Raw genomic sequence first — 19,183 nt, 5'->3', positions numbered from 1 at the left:
GAAAGGAAAGGAAAAAAGAAAGGAAAAAGGAAAGGAAAGAAAAAAGAAAGCTTCCTGACTTGCCAGGCTGTCCCTTTCCTGGGGTTTTGGCTAGAGAAACAGGCTTTTGTTGTTGTCATTGTTGTTCTTGTTTTTGTCTGTGCCCACTGGCATTTCCAGAATGCTTGCTCTGCCAGCCCCCAGTCTGTGACAGTGAGACAAAAGGAAAACTCAGGGCATGCACCTCTGTGTCATTCCTTGGGTTCTGAGGTTCCCAACCCGTTTGCTTTCTTTTCTCTTTCCGTGTCTCTTTCTTATATTGTCAAAAAGGAACCAGGGGCACCTGGATGGCTCAGTCATTTGAGCATCTGACTCTTGATTTTAGCTCAGGTCATTGTGAGAAAAAAGGCCACTGACCCAATCAGAGGAGGGACGCAGACACTCGAGCACAGTGAAGCAAGGCTTTAATCAGGTTCTTGCAAGAGCAGGTGTCTCATGGACAGGCACACTTGGGGCAGTTACCGCAGGCAATTTATCTCCTAGCCTGCAAGGCCCTCCCCTGACTCCTCATTGGCTGAGCACTACAGAGGTGAGTCCCTCCCCTGGTTCCTCATTGGCTGAGCACTACAGAGCATACAGCCTTCAGTTCTTTGGTGCATGCTCCTTGCAAAGCCCGCAAAAATAAGCCTGTGAAATGGAGAGGGGAAGAAGAACCAGGAAGTGAAGTGTCTAAGGGTTTGGGACTCCAAGTGCGGGGGTGGGGATGCGGTTGTACATATTTCCAACAGGTTGTAAACTTATTAACTAGACAGCGCAGCTTTTATTTGGTATTTCAGAAGATGAATCCTCTCACTTCTCGCAGTCATGGGACTGAGCCTCACATCAGGCTCCGCGCTGAGTGTGGAGCCTGCTTGAGATTGTCTCTCTCTCCCTCTGCCTCTCTCCCCCACTTTCATGCTGAGTCTCTCTTTCTAAAAAAAACAAACAAAAAAACACCACAGAGCCAAAATGGAGTCACTATATTAAGCTCCATCAAGACTTAACACCGAACATAATTGCAGTTTCAGCCTCTCCCATGAGTAGAATTTTAAACCAATCAATCTGGAATTTTTCTGGTCAGCACTAGTGAGGTAATCTGCATGATACCATCCCCCTGCCTTCCCCTAAGGGAAGGTGACCTTGCCTGAAACAGTCTTTTCTTTTGCTAATAACATCCTGTCCCACCCATTACTGGCCCATAAAAGCCTTCCATTTTGTGCAACTTCTTGGAGTACCCATCTGTTTGTTAGGGGGGGATGGTGAATAGAGCCAATTAGACATTTAAGACTACTTAGTTGAATTTTTGCTCTTTAACCGTCTCTAATGTCCACAGTGTCTCATATCTTGCACAGGAAGAGGAAGAAGCGTATCTTCTCCATCTTCTGCAACGCGCAAGTCCCTTAAACCGAATTATAACGAGGTGTAACGTCCATGCAGTGCGGCAGACCCGTCTTCACAGACAGGTACACCCGCTCACCACCACCCAGTTGAAACATACCCGGCAGGCTCCCTTCCCTGGTCCTGGGAAGGACTCATGTTGATTCACAGTCTTTAAAAAACCCCGGCTGGCTGGGTGGAGGGTGGGTTGGTGAAGGGCAGGGGAAGGAGTGGACTTCTCAGGCCGGTCATCCGTTCCCAGGGGCCACCGTGGGTGGGGCGGGAGTGGCCTGTGGCCTCGGCCCTGCGTCTGGCTCCCAAGGCTGCTCAGGCCTCTCAGCTAACCGGGTCCCTCTGCTCTGGCACTGGGACATCGTTAGGATGCTGCACACTGGGTCATCTGATCAGGGTGGGGGTTTCCTGCCCTTTTGCCGCCAGACTCACTGTCAGAAGGCGGGGGGTAGATGGAGCTGGGGACACGTGGGCACAGTGGGGTGAGCCACCAGGCTTGCCTCCAAGGCTCTTTAAGAGCTAGCATTTATCGGGTGCCAACTGCACGTTAGGCTGTCTGCAATAACCCTGCACAGGAGCAATTATTACCTTCAGTTTTACTGCCGGGAAACTGAGCTCGAGTGAGAGGAGTTACTTGGCCTGGGGAGCTGGGTGGAACCAGTATTTGAACTGAGGCCTGTTTGATGCCAAAGCCTGGGTGCTATCCAGTGCCCCCCACAACCTTGCTGGTCTGGTCCCGCTGAAGGAAGGTGTAGGCCAGCTGGCCGGGGAGGTCTATACGCAGAGGTCTGGACCGCAGCCGGCCCCCGGCTCTGTTCAGTCTGACTGTCTGCTTATGTCCAGCTGCGAGGCACGGGGGAACCTGGGTCCAACTGGGCAGAATCTGTGATGGGAAGTTTGCTCCTCAGGGGCCAGCTGGCTGCGACTCCCAGCTTCTTGGCTGACCGCCTGGATGCTCCAGACCTGGGTAGGCGGCATGGGAGTCGGAAAGGGGGTGGAGCAGGGGAGCGAAGGGGTCTGGAGCCAAGTCTACAATCTGATCCGGGGGGGAAGATGATGCATGAGGGTGGGTTGGCTGCCCGCAGCCAAGGCCCCCTGCCAGCCAGTGTGAACCTCCAGAAGGGTGCTTGTGGCATCTTCTGATGTCACCACTATCACCTCCTTCTTCCTCTCCTGCTGTCCCCCAAGTCAGTTAATGCTCCCCAACCTGTACATCCTGCTTGACCCTGCCTTTGCCACAGACCTTCCTAGCTCTTGATATTTGAATTTTGGCTTCTCCACTTTTTCATTACACTCAGCAAATGTCTGTTAGGCCACCTTAGGCCTGACTGTTTCAGTTGCTGAAGCATCAGTGAAGAAACTGATGTGAGTGTTGAGGAAGTCACTTAACCCCTCCAAGCCTCAGTTTCCTCTTCTGTAAAATGGGGAAGGGTTCATTCTCACGTCAGGGGTCGTGAGGGTTAACAAGAGGTGGCTCCCATCTCCAGGTGCCTCTTGCCCCTCCTCCCGACCCCCCAGACTGGCCCCCAGCTTCTCTCCCCTTCTGATCTTCCACACCAGCTGCCAGGGCGAGGGCCCAGATGCTCTGCTGAAAACTCTGCCCTTTTGGTTCCCGGTTTTATTTTTAGGGGACAGAGTCTAGTTTTCTTAGCCTGATAGCCAGGACCTTTCTGGCTCCTGCCAGCCCCTCCAAGCTTCTTTCCTCACTCTGTCCACATTCACATGCTAGTTATTGTGAGAAATAAGGCCACCGACCCAATCAGAGGACACCGACACTCGGAGCGCAGTGAAGCAAGGCTTTACTCAGCGTTCTTGCAAGAGCAGGTGTCTCATGGACAGGCACACTTGGGGCAGTTACCGCAGTCAATTTATCTCCTAGCGTGCAAGGCCCTCCCCTGACTCCTCATTGGCTGAGCGCTACAGAGCTTACAGCCTTACCCGGAAGTCACCTATGCCCATGTAAGACAAAAAGTAGTCTGATTGCAACAAATGTTCATTCCTGGGGTGACGCAGAGACTTCAGTTCTTTGGCACATGCTCATTGCAAAGCCTGCGAAATGGAGAGGGAAGAAGAACCAGGAAGTGAAGTGTCTAAGGGTTTGGGACCCCGTTGGTGGGGGGGGGGTTGTACATATTTCCAATAGGTTGTAAACTTATCATTAACTAGACAGCACAGCTTTTATTCGGCATTTCTGAAAATGAATCATCGCCCTTACTTCTCACAGTTATCCACTTGGGGCCTGTTATGAGCTGAATGGTGTTCCCTCAAAATTCACATGTTGAAGTCGTAACCCCCAGTGTCTCTGAATGTGATTCTATTTGGACACAGAGTCTTTAAATAGGTAATTGAGGTAAAATTAATTGGGGTGAGCCTTTAAAAATTTTTTTTAAATGTTTATTTATTTCTGAGACAGAGAGAGACAGAGCATGAGTGGGGGAGGGGCAGAGAGAGAGAGAGAGAGAGAGAGAGAGAGAGAGAGACAGAATCAGAAGCAGGTTCCAGGCTCTGAGCTGTCAGAACAGAGCCTGACGCGGGGCTCGAACTCACAAACCATGAGATCATTCCCTGAGCCGAAGTTGGTCACTCAACCGACTGAGCCACCCAGGCGCCCCCGGGGTAAGCCTTTAAATAGGTAATTAAGGTAAAATTCATTGGGGTGAGCCCTAATCCAATAATTTGTGCCCATATAAGAGGAGACTGGGACACAGACACTCACAGGGAAAGCCACGCGAGAACCCAGGGAGAAGGCAGCCATCTATAGGTCAAGCAGAGAGGCCTCAGAAGAAACCAGCCCTGCCCCAAAAACCCCAAACAACAAATAAACAAAAAGGGGCGCCTGGGTGGCTCAGTCGGTTAAGCGTCCCAACTCTTGATTTCGGCTGTCGAGCCCCGTATCGGCACAGAGCCCGCTTGGGATCATGACCTGAGGGGAAATCAAGAGTCCAACGCCTAACAGATTGAGCCCCCCAGATGCCCCAACAGCTTGGGTTCTAAACGGAAATGGACTCAGCAATCAACAACAGCTTTGCGTAAGTCTCTGAGTTATGTCTCGTTACTTCATCAACTACTTATTTATAGCTGGGTATTTAGGATGCTTTAAAGCTTCCCCTTTAAAAGGACAAAAACAACAACAACAACCCTGTTTTTGGCAACAAGACAGATAGATGACCTCAAAACTCTGGAGCAAACTAGGAATGCCCAGTAGACCGCAAGAAGTGTCTTTTAACCTGCGTGGCTGCAGTTGGCAAAGATCAAAGCGCGTGATGAAGCGCTGTGTCGGTCAGGACGTCCTTAGATCACATCATCCAGGTGGGAAGTGTGTCAGAGCAGGAACGTTCGCTACAGCACCGCGTGTTACAGCAAAACGTTAGTGATGCCCTTGATATCTGTCACTAGAGGACTTGTGGGAGACTAGTTAAATATACTCAAAGGTGCCTAAAGAGAGGTAGCTGTCCAGAACCACAAGTGGTCTCCTCCGGTCCATTCAGGCGAAGTAATGGTTCAGGGACATGGATCTGATCACATGCCACCTGCTTAATATCATTTATGGTTCCCACTGTCACGCAGCGAGAGACTCTACATGGCCCCCTACAACCTGTGCCCTGTGGACTGCGCTCTGGGTCCCCCCCACCCTGCCTCTGCTCTGACTAGCCCCCCTGCGGTGCCACACCCGCACTGGCCTTTCTTTCACGTGGCCTGGAATCCCTTCCTCCTGGTATCTTTCGTGGGGTTAACTCCCACTCATCCTACAGCGCTGAGCCTCAGCGGCCCCCAAGTCTGGGACAGGGGCTTCCCCCGGGGGCCCACAGGTCCCTGGGCTTCTGTACCAGCACTGACCGCGCTGAGGGTCAAGCTGCCTGTCTCCTTGTTTGAGCCTAGTCTTCGAGCGCCTCGGGGCAGGGACCCTCTTTGTTACTTGTAGCTCCAGCATCGGGCTCCGTGCTTGCTTGGTACAGAGGAGGCATCTTCTGACTGAGAAGCAAAGGGCAGGAGAGAGAAGGCTGGGGAAAGTTCCCTGCAGGAAGTGGGAGCCAACCTGGACCTGGCTGAGAATGGTGAGGGTGTCCCAGGCAGGAGAGTGGCAGGGACAAAAACGTGGAGGTGAGATGTTGAGAGACCCTCTGGACACGGTAAAGCCCACAGGACCGGGTGGGCGGTCGAAGGGGCGACACAGGCCTGGGAGTCAGGGAGCCTGGTTCCCCCTGCCAGGCCTGGCACGGGAAGTCTCTTCAGCTTTCTGAACGTCAGTTTCCCCATCCAAAAAATGGGGCTAATAATAACCGTGTTGTGGGAATCCACTGAGGTGGTTCATGTGGCAACATACGAATCCTATACTGCTAAGTAAATGTTGGATTTTTTTTTTATCATGAAAATTATTTCAGGAAGCCTGGGATCAAACTGATGATGGGGGCTTCGAAAAGGAGGCGGGGGGAGCTCAGACTTTCCTCCAGCTTCTGACGGGAAGTCCCATACGCTGGCACACAGCAGGGAGGTGCAGCCAGGTTTACGGGTCAGGGTCACGAGCAGCCACACATGGGCCTGGCCCCTCTAGCATCTGAACTGTCTCCTGCCCATCCATAGAGTTCTGGGACTGGCCTTGATATCGCTCTTTGCTAACTGTCCCCCTGGGACCCCAGCTCTGAACACAGATGTTGAAACTAGGCACCACTTATAAGCACGGCCATCTGTGGAGTGGGAACATGTGGCCTCCCGACTGAGCTGGCTGCAGCCTCCCCCGTGTCATCAGGGTTTCAGGCATCTGGGCTGCAGCCTGGAATTGGCCTTTCAATCCAAGGGGGTGTCTCAGGGCAAGCCTGGGGCACCTGTGATGAAAAAGGACTGACGGACACTGTCGGCGGGGGGGGGGGGGGGGGTGGGGAGCGTCCACTTAGTGGCTACTTTGTTTTGTCTCCACAAAAGCAGGAATCCCACATATGCTCGGCCTTATCTTGCTCTTTACTCAAAACTCAAAGATGCCGGCCAATATGGCAGGTGCTGTGGGAGCTGGCGCCTTCTTCCAGCTCCGTTGTCTCCGGTCTGGTTCTCGTTCCACTGCCCTCCCTCAGCTGAAGGAGGCCTGACCCCTGGGCCCAGCTGTGTGGGCCGGGGCTCTGAGGCTTGCACAAGGGGGCCCGGCACGGAGGCACCTCGGTAAAGGCCACGGTGAGAGTGAGGGCGACCACTGGGCCCACAGGGCGTGGGGAGCACCTCAGGGGCCAGGGTGAAGGCCAGGGCGTGAAGGCAGCTGTGCTGGCATGGGCACCAGGGCAGCTGGGGCTTCTGCAGCACCCGCCGCACCCAGCTCACCACACCTGACAGCCCGGGGGCTGTTGGCTTGACAAGGTAGTGGGCTCCTGAGCCCCGCAAGAGAGCACTGTGGGGCGGGACACGAGGGATGATGGCAAAGGGTTGGGGGCTTATGTGCCCCTGTGGGCCTTGGCCCCTGTTCCCCTTGCCTCTCGTCGCTTCGTAAGCTACACAAACTAGGCTCTTTATCTCACACCTCGGGGTCTTTGTGAGTACTGGTGTCCCTGCCAGAAATGTTGTCTTCCCGCTCCCACGGCTTTGCCGGCCAGCTTGTGTTTGTCATTCAGGCTTAGCTTGGGCATTGCCTTGTGGAGGATGCCTTCCAGATGTCCAGATCTGCGTGAGGTGCCTTTGTTTGGTCCTCCTGCCTCACCCCTGCCTCACCCTCGTCAGATCACCCAGGACTTGTCTAATGATTTTTCTGCCTCCCCACCACTAGACTGGAAGCACCATGCAGGTTCACTAGTCTACGCCTGGGGCCAGCATGATGCCTGGTATATAGTGCTTAATCCACGTTTGCAATGTGGATGGATAAGTGTGAGAATGGATGATTGGATGGACAGACATAAAGTGGAGTGATGGCTGAAAGGATGGATGGATGGCTGGGGAGGAGGGGGGGCAGGTGGTTGCACGAGTGGATGGGTGGGTGGGTGGGTGGATGGGTGGATGGATGGGTGGGTGGGGAAGGGGAGTGGGGGAGTGAATGGATGGGGCAGGTGGGTGGGGGTGGCTGGATGGGGGGCAGGTAGGTGCATGAGTGGATGGGTGAGTGGGTAAGTGGATGGAGGAAATCATACATGTGCGCATGCTCACGAAGGCGCATGGATGAGTATCCAGGGAATGGATGGACGAAAGAATATAGGGCATGAGTTGTGTATACATGGGGGAATTAATAAAGGATAATGAAGGAGTGGATGCCTGACTGGGTGGGTGGATAAGTAAGTGGATAATAAATGGGTAGATAATCAGTGCATGTATAATGGATGGCTGGGGCAATGGACAGTGAATTGATGGGTGGTGGACGGGTGGGTGAGTGGACTCCTCACTCACCCGCCAGGCCTCGGGGACACGTTGGGGGGAGTCAGTACACAGCACATCCTGCTCAGTGATCAGGGTCTCTGGGCTCTCCCAGGAACAGCTGCAGCAGAGACCTTCACAGGCTTCCCAGGGCAGGAGCAACCCAGAAGTCTACTGGAGAGATGGTGCAGGAGGAAGAAGCTGTGGGAGAAGGCAAGGAGTGACAGACTCTTGCCTGGGCCACAGCCAGAGAGAGCTGTTTGCATCTAGGGAGGGGGACCCCGGACAGGGATGCGGGGCTGGTGAGGGAAGCTGAGGCTCAGGCTGGGGCGGGGGAGGGAGCAGGGGGCCGGGAGCAGCTCAGGGAGGAGTAGAGAACAGTGTAGCTGGGTTCAGGCTGGAGACAGGTGGAGGGATGTCACCTCAGCCCCAGCCTGTGGGTGTGTCTGCCTTTTCTTTCTCCCAGCCAGTCACCCGTGGGAAGTGCCCTGGGGCAGCTGGGCAGAAGCCAGGGGATGCCGGTGGCTAGATCTTCCCAGAGGACGCACGCCCCAGAGACAGAAAGGCACCACAGCAACAGTAGAGGGGGGTGTGCCGATCCCTCACATGGCCTGCTCCGCTGGCAATGCTCGGGGCATCCAGGTGGTTCCCAGGAGCACGGAGGAAGGAGAGCTGTCCAGGCGGCAGGGCTGGGAGGGAAGGGATCCAGTGCTCACCAGCACCTACTGTGCCAGGCTTCCTGATGAGTGCCGGCCTGCCCTGTGCCTTCTGGAAGCTCCAGGCCGGGGAGGCAAGAGAGGAGCAAGACACTCCAACAGAAGGGACTTCTGGTCTCATTGAGCCCCTTTCCATTTACATATCAGGAAACTGAGGCCCAGAGAAGGTCAGTGACTTGCCCAAGGTCACACAGCGAGCTGGGGTCAGAACCATCCAACATTCAGTTGCCTGATTCCTAATTCCAATTTCTACCTAGACCAGGCCTGGGCCAATTTTTCTTTCCTTCTCTGAAGTAAATGGCTACATCCTGAGATACAGCAAGACCGCATACTGCTTTCCAGGCTTATTGTAATTGAGATGATTTCTGCCACCCAGGAAAACCATAGAATGTAGTGGTTAAGAGCTTGGGTGCAGGAGCCCGACTGTCTGCCTGGGTTTGGATTTTAGTTCTGCCACTAATGGCTGTGTGACCTTGGACAAGTGACTTAACCTCTCTGGCCTGTTTCTTCATCTGTAAAATGGGAGTAATACAGTACTTCCATCATAGGTTGTGTTATTGAGGGTAAGTTCATACACACAGGTGCTTGGAACAACGCCTGTGGTTAGGAGTGTATGATGTGTGTGTGTGTGTGTGTGTGTGTGTGTGTGTGTGCGTGCATGCATATGGGAATAAGTGGGAGCTCATGTATAAGTGCACAAGTATGAGGGCCTCGTTACACATGCAAGTGTGTTTGTGTTGTGTGTTAATGAACGAGCATATGGGTGTGTGTGCGTGTGACTCTAAGTGCAGGTGTATATGACCATATACACAGGTGCATGAGTGTTTGGGGGGGTCTATACAGACAAGGGAGAATGTATACAGTATGGGTAAGTGGTAGTATGTTGACTGTGTATGTGTGTGAATTTACATGCAAGGGCATGAGAAGGGGTGATTAGGTGAATGAGTGAGTGAGAGAGAGAGAGAGTGTGTGTGTGTGTGTAATAGCTCCTCCCTGCATCAAGGGACCCAGAAACTTTCCCACATAGGATCCCAGTCTGGGAGACCTTGGACAAGTGACTTAACCTCACTGGCCTGTTTCTTCATCTGTAAAACGGGAGTAATACAGTACCTCCGTCATAGGTTGTGTTATTGAGGGTAAGTTCACGCCCGTAGGGTGCTTGGAACTATGCCTATGAGTAGGAGTATTTTTGGCTCCTAGTTTCTCCAAAAGTGTCTCCGCCCCCTTACCTCCTCCCAGGCCGGAAGCTGGAGCCAGAGGTCAGGAGGCCAACGGCCTGAGCTGGGCCAGTAGGAGCTAGACCCACAGGGAGGGAGGAACCACGATGTTTGTTGGGTGAACGAATGGACAAATGGATGGAATAATGAACGAGTCTGTCTCCAGGGCCTGAAATTCAACTCCCTCCCCACAGCTCAAGCTCCTGAAACCCAGGCCCACTCTCTTGCCAAACCCCCTTCATGTGGGCTCTGCTCTCTCTGAACGCACCACTCAGCTCTCCGAGCTCCCCAGAGGCCTGTCTACCTTGTAGGGCAGGCCTAGCTCAGTGTGGCCTTTCCTGACCCTGTGAGTCCCTGGGGTAGGCTGGGGGCACTGTGGGAGGCCCTACATGGTACCCTCGCCCTACAGAGCTGGCGTTCTTCCTTTCCTTTCCAGCCACTGTGGGCCCTGTGCAGGTGCATGGGGCTACCCTGCTAGGGCCCCCTCTTGGGTGGGGCTCACCTGCCAGGCTCAGGAACTTTGACCTTGGGGAAATCTCCCTTCACATCAGTGCAGACATGCCAAAACAAGGATTGCCCATAGCGCACACGGAATTGAAATATTTTGCCATGAATTCTTTTAAAGAGGATTTATATGATCTTTACAATGTTGAATTTGTTAAGAACAGATTACTTGTTACTGTGTATGAACACGAAACGGCTATTACGTTCTCCATTTTGGTCACGCCTGATGTCCCAGGATCTAGCTCAGTGCTCAGCACTCAGCAGGTGCTCGGTAAACATTCGTTGACTCCGTGGCACTGAAGATTTGCATCTTACGTCACAGATGACACGAGCTGAGTTTACCAGCTGACATCATGTGGAGGATAGCAGACACCCAACTCAGCAGGTATGATGTGTGATTTGATGCTTTCTTCTTGGAGTTTGGAGATTATCCCATTCCCATCAGGTTTCAATCCTTCCCAGAGACTGTAGAGACATTCACAGGCCTACAGAGCCTAGTGGAAAGAATGGGACCATCCACACCTAACCTCTACAGCCAGGCTCCCTGGGCAGCGGGTTCCCCTCAGAGCCCCAGATAGCAGCAGGGGCCTCTAGGAGCAGAGGAACGGGGTCCAGGCCTTTCTTCAGGAGCACGAGGCTCTCAGCCTGAGGGTGCAATGTACTTCTGCCTGCCCCTCTGCCAGGCCGGTTCCCACGATGGCTCACAGCGAGCCTCTCTCAGGTGCCTGGCCTGGGTGGGGGCCCTACCCTTTTAGCCGGCCTCCCCGCCCACCTCTAGCCCTTTGTAAAACGGTGTCCACCCAGCAAGCCAGAGTGACCAGGGTCGACTTCTTTTGTGTGACCGGTGCAGTCACTCTGGGCCAGCCCTCAGAACGGACCTGTGTCTAGGCATCCGCGCTGGGCATCCCCATCTGGAAACTCTTCCTTAGTGTAGCTTGGAGTTTGTGTTTTGGTTTTTTGAGGTTATGTGGTGTTTTTTTTTTTTTTTTCAAAGCTTATTTATTTATTTTGAGAAAGAGAGAGGGCGAGAGAGCAGGGGAGGGGCAGAGAGAGACAGGGAGAGAGAGGATCCCAAGCGGGCTGACGTGGGGCTCAAACTCACAAACCTCGAGATCATGACCTGAGCTGAAACCAAGAGTCAGTTGCTTAACCCACTGGGCCACCCAGGCACCCCTGGAGTTTGTGTTTTTAAAAGTGAAATCTACTGGAGTGCCTCAGGCTCAGAGAGGATAGCAGCTTACCCAGGTGTTGCCAGGACAGGGCAGGTGTAGACCTTCCATGTGCGTCCAGCCCCCTGGCTCTCTTCCCTGCAACTCTCTGCCAGCCATCCAAGTCCATGGATAGGGGAAACCTACTCTCTGCCACAATGATGAGTGCCGGTCTAGGGCTCTGCTCCGCTACTCCCTAGAGTGAGGCTTTGCTGCCGGCCCGCAGTGGGCTCGGGTCCGCCAGCTGAGCTTCTCTATCCTGGTGGGAAAGACAGGAGCGAGCCATATCTAGCCCCACCTGCTAGGAATGGTCCCCAGTGGACTTCTGGTGAATCCATCACCCCTCCCCTCTGCACCAAGCTCCCAGGGCTTAAGAATAACTTCCTCTGGGCAAGTGGCTTTCTGTACATACTTGTGACCTCAGAGCTTAGAGGAGTGAAGGAAAGTGCCCAGGGCCCCTGGCTCATACGGGTCAGCTGGGAAGTCTGATTCCGGGACTTGGGCCCCTCAGAAACTGTCACAATCAGGAGCCTGACCATGAGCTACCTGATGGCAAGTTCACGCCCAGTCGGGAAGGGGGAGGCGGGGAAGCTCCAGGAGGGGATCGCATCTGAGCTGGACCTGCGAGGGTCTCTCAGGAGGGATGAGGGGAAGCCCCGCCGCAGGCAAGGTGCAGAGGTTCAGAGGCAGAGAAGGGTGACAGAGGGCGGAGGCTGGAGAGGAAGTTTCAGGCCCGCAGACGCAGGCCAGGTGGTTTGGATTTTGATCTGATGTTGTAGAGAGCCATGGCCGGTGCTGGAGCAGCATGGGACCCAGCTGTGTTCAGGCAGATTCTGCTGGCCGTGCACCGGGGAGTAGATGCGAGGGGCTAGAGGTGAGAGTCACACGTTTGAAGCAGAAGTCACACGTGAAAGCTTCATGGAAGGGGAGATGCCAGTGTCAGAGAAGTCAGGGGGCCAGGAAAGCTGCAGCTTTTCACCGTTGGCACCAGTGAGATGCCCAGGGCAGGAGGGAATGCGCCGGACCACATGCAATATGCTGGCATCCTGGGGCCCCACACAGAACTGGCTGCTCAGGAAACTGTCCCTCCAGGGACCGAAGGGAGGCTCCGCGTCACTCTCCGGGGGTGCGATATCTCATCTCCCACACCTCCCCTTTGGCACACCCTGTTCAGTGGCCTGGGAAGAACCCTGGCTGGGCCAGTAGGGGCAGTGCCTGCCCACAGTTCCATCTCTGCCACGAGCCCATATGGCTTCTCTCTCTCCATCCCTCCTCCCCCTCCCTGTCCTTATCTTTCCCTTCCGTCACCATGGCGACTCACCACCTCGGCTTGCCTGCATCCCAGCCTCTGCCAGGGATTCTGAGCCCGGCTCTGTCCCTCCCTCCTCCGGAGCCCTGGTTCCCGCAGTCCTGTCTCCTCCCCCTGGGGTGAGTCCAGAGGCAGCCTCCTCTTTCCCGACTGTCACATCTATTTTCCAGCTCTGACGAGTCGCTGCCGGCTCCTCTGGGGAGACCATCCCCCACCCACCGTCCACCTGCCACTGTTCGGCCAGCCCTTAGGAGGAGAGCCATCCTCACTGCAGCTGACAGTGTCTCGGGGCCTCGGCTCTCAGCTTCCAGACCTCTCCCCGCTCCCAGCCCCCCATGCCGAGGTCCGCCTTGTCAATCATTTCCTTCTGTCATCGGCTTGGCAAACAGGCAAGCATTGGGTCCTGAGATCTGGGGTGCCGGGTGGTGGGGTGGGGGTGGAAAGGGCCACCTGGGGACAGGGAGGGATGGGTCTTTGGAGGGGGGATGGGGTCCACTGAGACCTAGGAGGAAGACAGAAATCTGGATTCTCTTCTAGATAACGTTTTATCCCCCCCCCCCACCCCCAATTATGTCTCCAAGGAGAGAAAACGGAGCTTCATGGGAAACAGCCGCAACAGTTGGTGAGTGGCAGGGCCACCCGGCCGGACTGCCCCAGATCCTGCTCGCTAGGCTGGTCCGGGAACCGGAGGCCTGGGGCCACCCAGCCTCCCTCCAGAGGGCTGTGCCAGGGGAGGGCCTGAAGCGGGATCTGCCAGGGTATGGAGGGAGGGACGGAGAAAATCCAGCGGGTGCTGCATGGAGACCAAATCCAGCTCAGAATGGGAGAGCGGAAGGCATCTTCTAAGAATCGGAGCCATCTGCCCCACCGCTGGGAGGCTCCCATCCTCTCCTTATGGTCCCATAGTGTAGCATATGCAGGTATCACCCCTGGGGGGTCTGGCCGAAGCCAGTAACTCCTTGAGGAAGCCCTTGCAGCAGAAGGCTGTGGGAGACGGTTTTCAGTGAGTAATCGTGCCGGGCACCGGGCAGGGCTCTGCACATGCACCAGCTCGTGTGATCGCCCCAGTGGCCCCGTGAGGCAGGGACCGCTAACCTCCCGTCTTGGACAGTCAGGAAACCGGGGCCCAGATCAGTGCGGGAGCTTGCCCATGGACACACGGTGACTCCATCCAGGCGTCTCCCTGCCGGGAGCACTGTCACCGCTGCTCTGCTGCCTCCCCCCCTGGGGTCCCAGGCTCTGGGGTGCAAGTCAGTGAGGAACGAGCAGGGCGTGGCCTTGCTGGGAGCCCCCCGCCCCCCAAACTCCTGACCCGCCCTCCCCGCGCCCCACACACTGCTCCCAACAGCCTGCTCTGCACCCCCAGGTCTCACGCGCCGTTCCCCAAGTTGGAGCTGGGCCTGGGGTCCCGGCCCGCAGTGCCGCGGGAGCTCCCCGCCTGCTCCATCTGCCTGGAGAGGCTGCGGGAGCCCGTCTCGCTGGACTGTGGCCATGACTTCTGCGCGCGGTGCTTCAGCACACACCGCGTCCCGGGCTGCGAGCCGCCTTGCTGTCCAGAGTGCCGGAAGATCTGCAAGCAGAAGAGGGGCCTCCGGAGTCTGGGGGAGAAGATGAAGCTCCTGCCGCAGAGGCCTCTGCCCGCTGTGCTGCAGGTCCAGGGTCCCGGCCTCGGCGTGGGGAGGGGGCGTGGAGGCCCCCGGGTCTGACGGTGGCTCCGTCTCCATTCTAGCATGTCAGGGCGGGGAGCGGAGTTTGGGGTTGGACACGCTCCCCGCTTGGGGCCCGGCTCCCACTGCCTGGGTGCTCAGGGAACCCTCTTCCCCCCCCCCCCACCTCGGCCCAGGAGACCTGCTCCGTGAGGGCCGAGCCGCTGCTGCTGGTGCGCATCAATGCCTCCGGAGGCCTCATCCTGAGGATGGGGGCCATCAACCGCTGCCTGAAGCACCCCCTGGCCAGGGACACCCCTGTCTGCCTCCTCGCTGTCCTGGGGGAGCAGCACTCAGGGAAGACCTTCCTCCTCAACCACCTGCTCCGGGGCCTGCCGGGCCTGGTGAGGGCAGGTTAGGGGTCCCCGCCCGGCTTTGGGAGGGGCATGGGGGCTGGAGGTCCACCTGATGCTCTCTTCTCTGCCCCACAGGAGTCAGGGGAGGGCGGCTGGCCGAGAGGAGGAGGGTCCCTGCAGGGGTTCAGGTGGGGTGCCAATAGCCTCACCAGGGGCATATGGATGTGGAGTCATCCCTTCCTGCTGGGGAAGGAGGGGAGGAAGGTGAGGGGCCCAAGGGCAGAGGAGGTGAAGATTGGATGGGGGGGGTGGGTATCAGGGGGAACGTGGAGGGTGGGGGGTTGGTCGGGGAGAGCAGGGACAAAGGGGAGGGGAAATGGAGAAAGAAAGCTTTGGGGACAGGGACGGGAAGGCGGGGTAGGGAGAGGCAGGGTTGGGGGGAGCACATGGAAGAGCGAGGCGGGCTTGACCCCGTGGTTCAGCCCCCACCCCCACCCCCCACCCACCCCCCCCCCCCCCCCCGGTACAGGTGGCTGTGTTCCTGGTGGACACAGGGGACGCCATGAGCCCGGAGCTGAGCAGGGAAACCAGGACCAAGCTCTGTGCCCTCACCACGATGCTGAGCTCCTACCAGGTGAGGGCGCTGTGACCTGGTCATCGGCCCCCGGCTCCAGCTCAGGAATCTCTCCAGACTGGACATCTCAGCCCCGTCCAGCCCTGGGAGTGCTAGGGATGGTTACCCTGATCTCATAGACTTCCGTGTCCAGGGTCCCCACAGACTCTGGGGTTGCCCCTGCAAGGGAGGGTCGCCCCCGGTCAGTGAAGGTGGGAACATGGCTTGTTCTAAAGGGAAGTCAACAGCCGCTGGGAGCAGCTGAAGGTCAGCAGGACCATCCACCCCCTCGAGGCCAGTCCAGGCCCTGCAGGCTGTGCAGGCTCCCAGGCAGGTGTCTCCCAGGTCCCGGCCTCACATTCGGCCTGCGAGCTCCTTCCTCCCCGGGGTCTTCCCAGTATCTCTTTGCCTTTGCAGACCCTCTTCCATCTTGTTCTCCTTGGTTCCAGATCCTCAACACCTCCCCGGAGCTGAAGGATACAGATCTGGAATATCTGGAGGTGAGGAGACATTTGGTCTTGGGGTGCCACCCTGTCCCTGTCCTGACCATAAGGCCAGGGCACTGGATCAGCCACAATCAGAGGTGCCTTCCATTTCTGGCCGAGGAGTTCATGCAAGACCCGGAGCTGGGCTTGGGGGGGGGCGGGGGGCGGGCAGTCAAGGGCAGAGGGTGACGTGTGGGATGCCTGGTTGGGAGAGGCAGGGGAGTCCCAGAGCCGGGAGCTGGGGGGCGCAGGTTCCCCAGTGTGCCCAGAGGGGAGGGGGCCACAGTCCTTGCAGTGGCCCAGCCATGACCCTTGGTGCCTCACCCACAGATGTTTGTGCACGTGGCCGAGGTGATGGGCAGGCATTATGGGATGGTGCCAATCCAGGTGAGACACCCATGTCTGGACACGTCACCCCAGACTCTAACACCCCACAGCTGCTGGTGTCAGGACCCCTTCTCTTCCAGCACCTGGATCTCTTAGTCCGGGACTCATCCCACCCCAACAAGGCAGGGCTGGGGCGCGTGGGTGACGTCATCCAGGTGAGGGGTGCAGAGGGCGGGGATGAAGGTGGCGGTGGGGGAACTGGGCAGGAGGTGAGGGGAACTGGGGAGGGGGCCTGCAGGGAGCTAAGAACAGGAGCGTGGCCCCTAGCTCACAGGTCTCCCCTCTGCGCTCTCAGAAAGCCTCCAGCAAATACCCCAAGGTTCAGGAGCTGCTCCGAGGGAGGCGAGCCCGCTGCTACCTCCTGCCTGCTCCCGAGAGGCGGTGGGCCAGCAAAGACCACGGAAGCCCAGGCAGTGAGTGTTCCCGGGAGCAAGGCCTCCCCACCTGCCCTCCTCTGGGTGACCCCCCCTTGCCCTAGCGAGCCTCTCCCTGCCTCTGACACCCTTTCTCCTCCCAAAGCCCTGTCCTGCTCAGCCCCTGGTCCTCAGCATGAGGAATCTCTTCTTCAGACACAGATGACGATGTCCGCCACCTCTGTGCCTACGTCGCCGATGTGCTGAGTGCGGCCCCCCAGCACGCCAAGAGCCGCTGCCAGGGGTACTGGAGCGAGGGCCGCCCCGCGGCCAGGGGAGACAGACGCCTGCTCACCGGGCAGCAGTTAGCTCAGGAAATCAAGGTGGGCCAGCCCCCAGCCCCAGGCCCCGGAGAAACCGCCCCCCGCCCCCGCGCCCCTTGCCCTTCCTGACCCCTCCCGTGATGTCTCTGCAGAACCTCTCAGGCTGGATGGGGAGGACGGGGCCCGGGTTCACCTCCCCGGACGAGGTAGGGGCCCCTCCCCCCCCCCACCCCCAACCCCGGGGAAGGGTCTTGGGGGGCCGGGCGGGGGCGGGGCTGTGGGCCCCGGGGACGGAGCGGAGGGCGCGGGCGGCCGAGGAGGGAGGCAGCCTGGCTTTGCCGTGGACAGATGGCCGCCCAGCTGCACGACCTGAGGACGGTGGAAGCTGCCAAGAAGGAGTTTGAGGAGTACGTGCGGCAGCAGGTGAGCCAGCCTCGAGCGGGGGGCGGTGCCTCAGGCGGCGGGGGCCACCCCCCCCCCCTCCCCGGGACAGAGCTCCGGGGCGGAAGGTCAGCGCGCCTTCCTTCCTCCCCGCCACAGGACGTGGCCACCAAGCGCATATTCTCTGCGCTCCGGGTACTGCCGGACACCATGCGGACCCTCCTCGCCACCCAGAAAGATGCCATCCTGGCCCGCCACGGGGCGGCCCTGCTGTGCAAGGGCAGAGAGCAGACCCTGGAGGCCCTGGAGGCCGAGCTGCAGGCCGAGGCCAAGGTCTTCATGGACTCTTACACCATGCGCTTCTGTGGCCACCTGGCCGCCGTCGGGGGCGCCGTGGGCGCCGGGCTCATGGGCCTGGCGGGCGGCGTGGTGGGCGCCGGCATGGCCGCGGCCGCGCTGGCCGCGGAGGCCGGGATGGTGGCGGCCGGCGCGGCGGTGGGGGCCACAGGGGCTGCGGTGGTCGGGGGTGGCGTGGGCGCCGGGCTGGCTGCCACCGTGGGCTGCATGGAGAAGGAGGAGGACGAGAGGGTGCAGGAAGGGGACCGAGAGCCCCTACTGCAGGAAGAATAACGGGGCCCAGGAGACCCAAGGGAGGAAGAGGTGCCGGGTGGGAGGGCAGGAGGTGCCGGAGGGGAGGGCTTGGGGGCGGTGTGGAGAGCACGGCGTGCTGCACCGCCCTGCTCCAATGCCCAGTGTCCGGGTGGCTGGCCGAGCTGGACAATCCAGGTGGCTCCAGGATCCTGGGGAGGCCGCCTGGGGCCAGGAGGCCGTGTCTGGGGGCAGTGGATAGAGGACAGGGCCCATTCCTGGTTGCAGACCACTGCTAACCTGCCTGTGGTTCCCAGACCAACTTGACCCCAGGGTTTCCCACCCAGAGTGAGGCTCCACTGGCCTCCCTCTCCTGGCTTATTCCCCTGATGACCCTGAATTGTAGGAAGGCTGAGCAGGCACCATTCTGGAAGTCTCCCTTGGGTGAAAAGGATCTGTCCCTTCACAGATGGGAGAAGCCGCGGGGTCGGGTGACGTTGGTGCTCAGGACCAGGGAGCACTGATGAGGGGCTGGGGGAGAGAGAGAAGGCGTGGCCACTGGGCAGAACCAAAGAGTCCGGTGTGGTGGACAGTGACCTAATCCCCAGAGTGGAGACACTTTGCTCTGATGATTTTTCCCAGAGCTGCCCCCAGGTGGATAATGGTGGCCTCCCTGACCCTCCGCAGCCCCAGGGAGTCCACATATGCACTTTGAATGGGGGTCCCTGTAGATCTTCCCTCATGGGTGTGTCCTTTGTTGAGCAAGCTCAGACCGCAGAGTGCCCCAGTTCTTTCTGGAATGCTGTCCCAGCAATGGGTTAGATGCCAAAGAAAAATGCCCGTAATTGCATTCTGAGCTAAATCGGACAGCCCTCGTGAGTCTATGAAAGTCCTGCAAGGGACAGCAAAGGGAAGAACACATTCCATCCCGAACATGAACACGCCCTTTTTCTGGAGCCCATGTCTGCAGGAGACCTGGGTGCAACCCCCCACAGGAACCCAGAGGGCCCAACGTCCTTCCATGGGACAGAAAAGTCCTGCTGGAAGACTTCTAGGCTATTAAGCTGTAAAGTATTCATGGGCGCCTTATATGAAAAATAAACTGTGTGTGCTTGAGTGTCAATTTCCCAGTAAATTATTGAAACAATACTCGAATTCAGCCCCCAGAGGGCTTTGGGGCACAGGGGCGGGGGAGGTAAACCAAGGCATTCCATGGTGGGGACCTGTGGATAGGGAGAGCAAGACTGAAATTCAGGAGATCTGGGACCTGAGTGTCCAACACCCCACTTGGGGGTTGCAGGAGGGCTCAGGCCAAAGGCCAAGGGCACAGCCACCTTCCACTAAGACTCGGGGTCCTGCTCTTCTG

At 57.8% G+C, this 19,183-nt stretch overlaps 1 protein-coding gene across 6 annotated transcripts; it reads left to right on the top strand.

The window, feature by feature from the left end:
* Positions 1–18,940, top strand: RNF112 (ring finger protein 112). 6 transcript variants are annotated; one of them, XM_053212833.1, is made up of 16 exons: positions 9,499–10,553; positions 12,156–12,250; positions 12,856–13,074; positions 13,267–13,307; positions 14,052–14,337; positions 14,529–14,735; positions 14,823–14,951; positions 15,217–15,321; positions 15,750–15,800; positions 16,116–16,172; positions 16,253–16,327; positions 16,468–16,585; positions 16,742–16,908; positions 17,001–17,054; positions 17,197–17,271; positions 17,389–18,940. In XM_053212833.1, exons 3-16 carry the CDS (start codon positions 13,021–13,023, stop codon positions 17,857–17,859), a joined length of 1,890 nt encoding a protein of 629 aa, XP_053068808.1. In that variant the 5' UTR covers positions 9,499–10,553; positions 12,156–12,250; positions 12,856–13,020; the 3' UTR covers positions 17,860–18,940. The 6 variants fall into 6 exon arrangements, with proteins under 6 accessions (XP_053068809.1, XP_053068808.1, XP_026903178.1 ...); XM_053212834.1 differs by lacking the exons at positions 9,499–10,553; positions 12,156–12,250 and adding an exon at positions 1–1,481; XM_027047377.2 differs by lacking the exon at positions 12,156–12,250.
* Positions 18,941–19,183: the final 243 nt, after the last annotated feature.

This window comes from Acinonyx jubatus, chromosome E1 (genome assembly GCF_027475565.1).
Source record: "Acinonyx jubatus isolate Ajub_Pintada_27869175 chromosome E1, VMU_Ajub_asm_v1.0, whole genome shotgun sequence".
NCBI classification, from domain to species: Eukaryota; Metazoa; Chordata; class Mammalia; order Carnivora; family Felidae; genus Acinonyx; species Acinonyx jubatus.
Note: the sequence above shows the minus strand (reverse complement) of the source record. Positions and strands in the feature narration are given on the sequence as shown.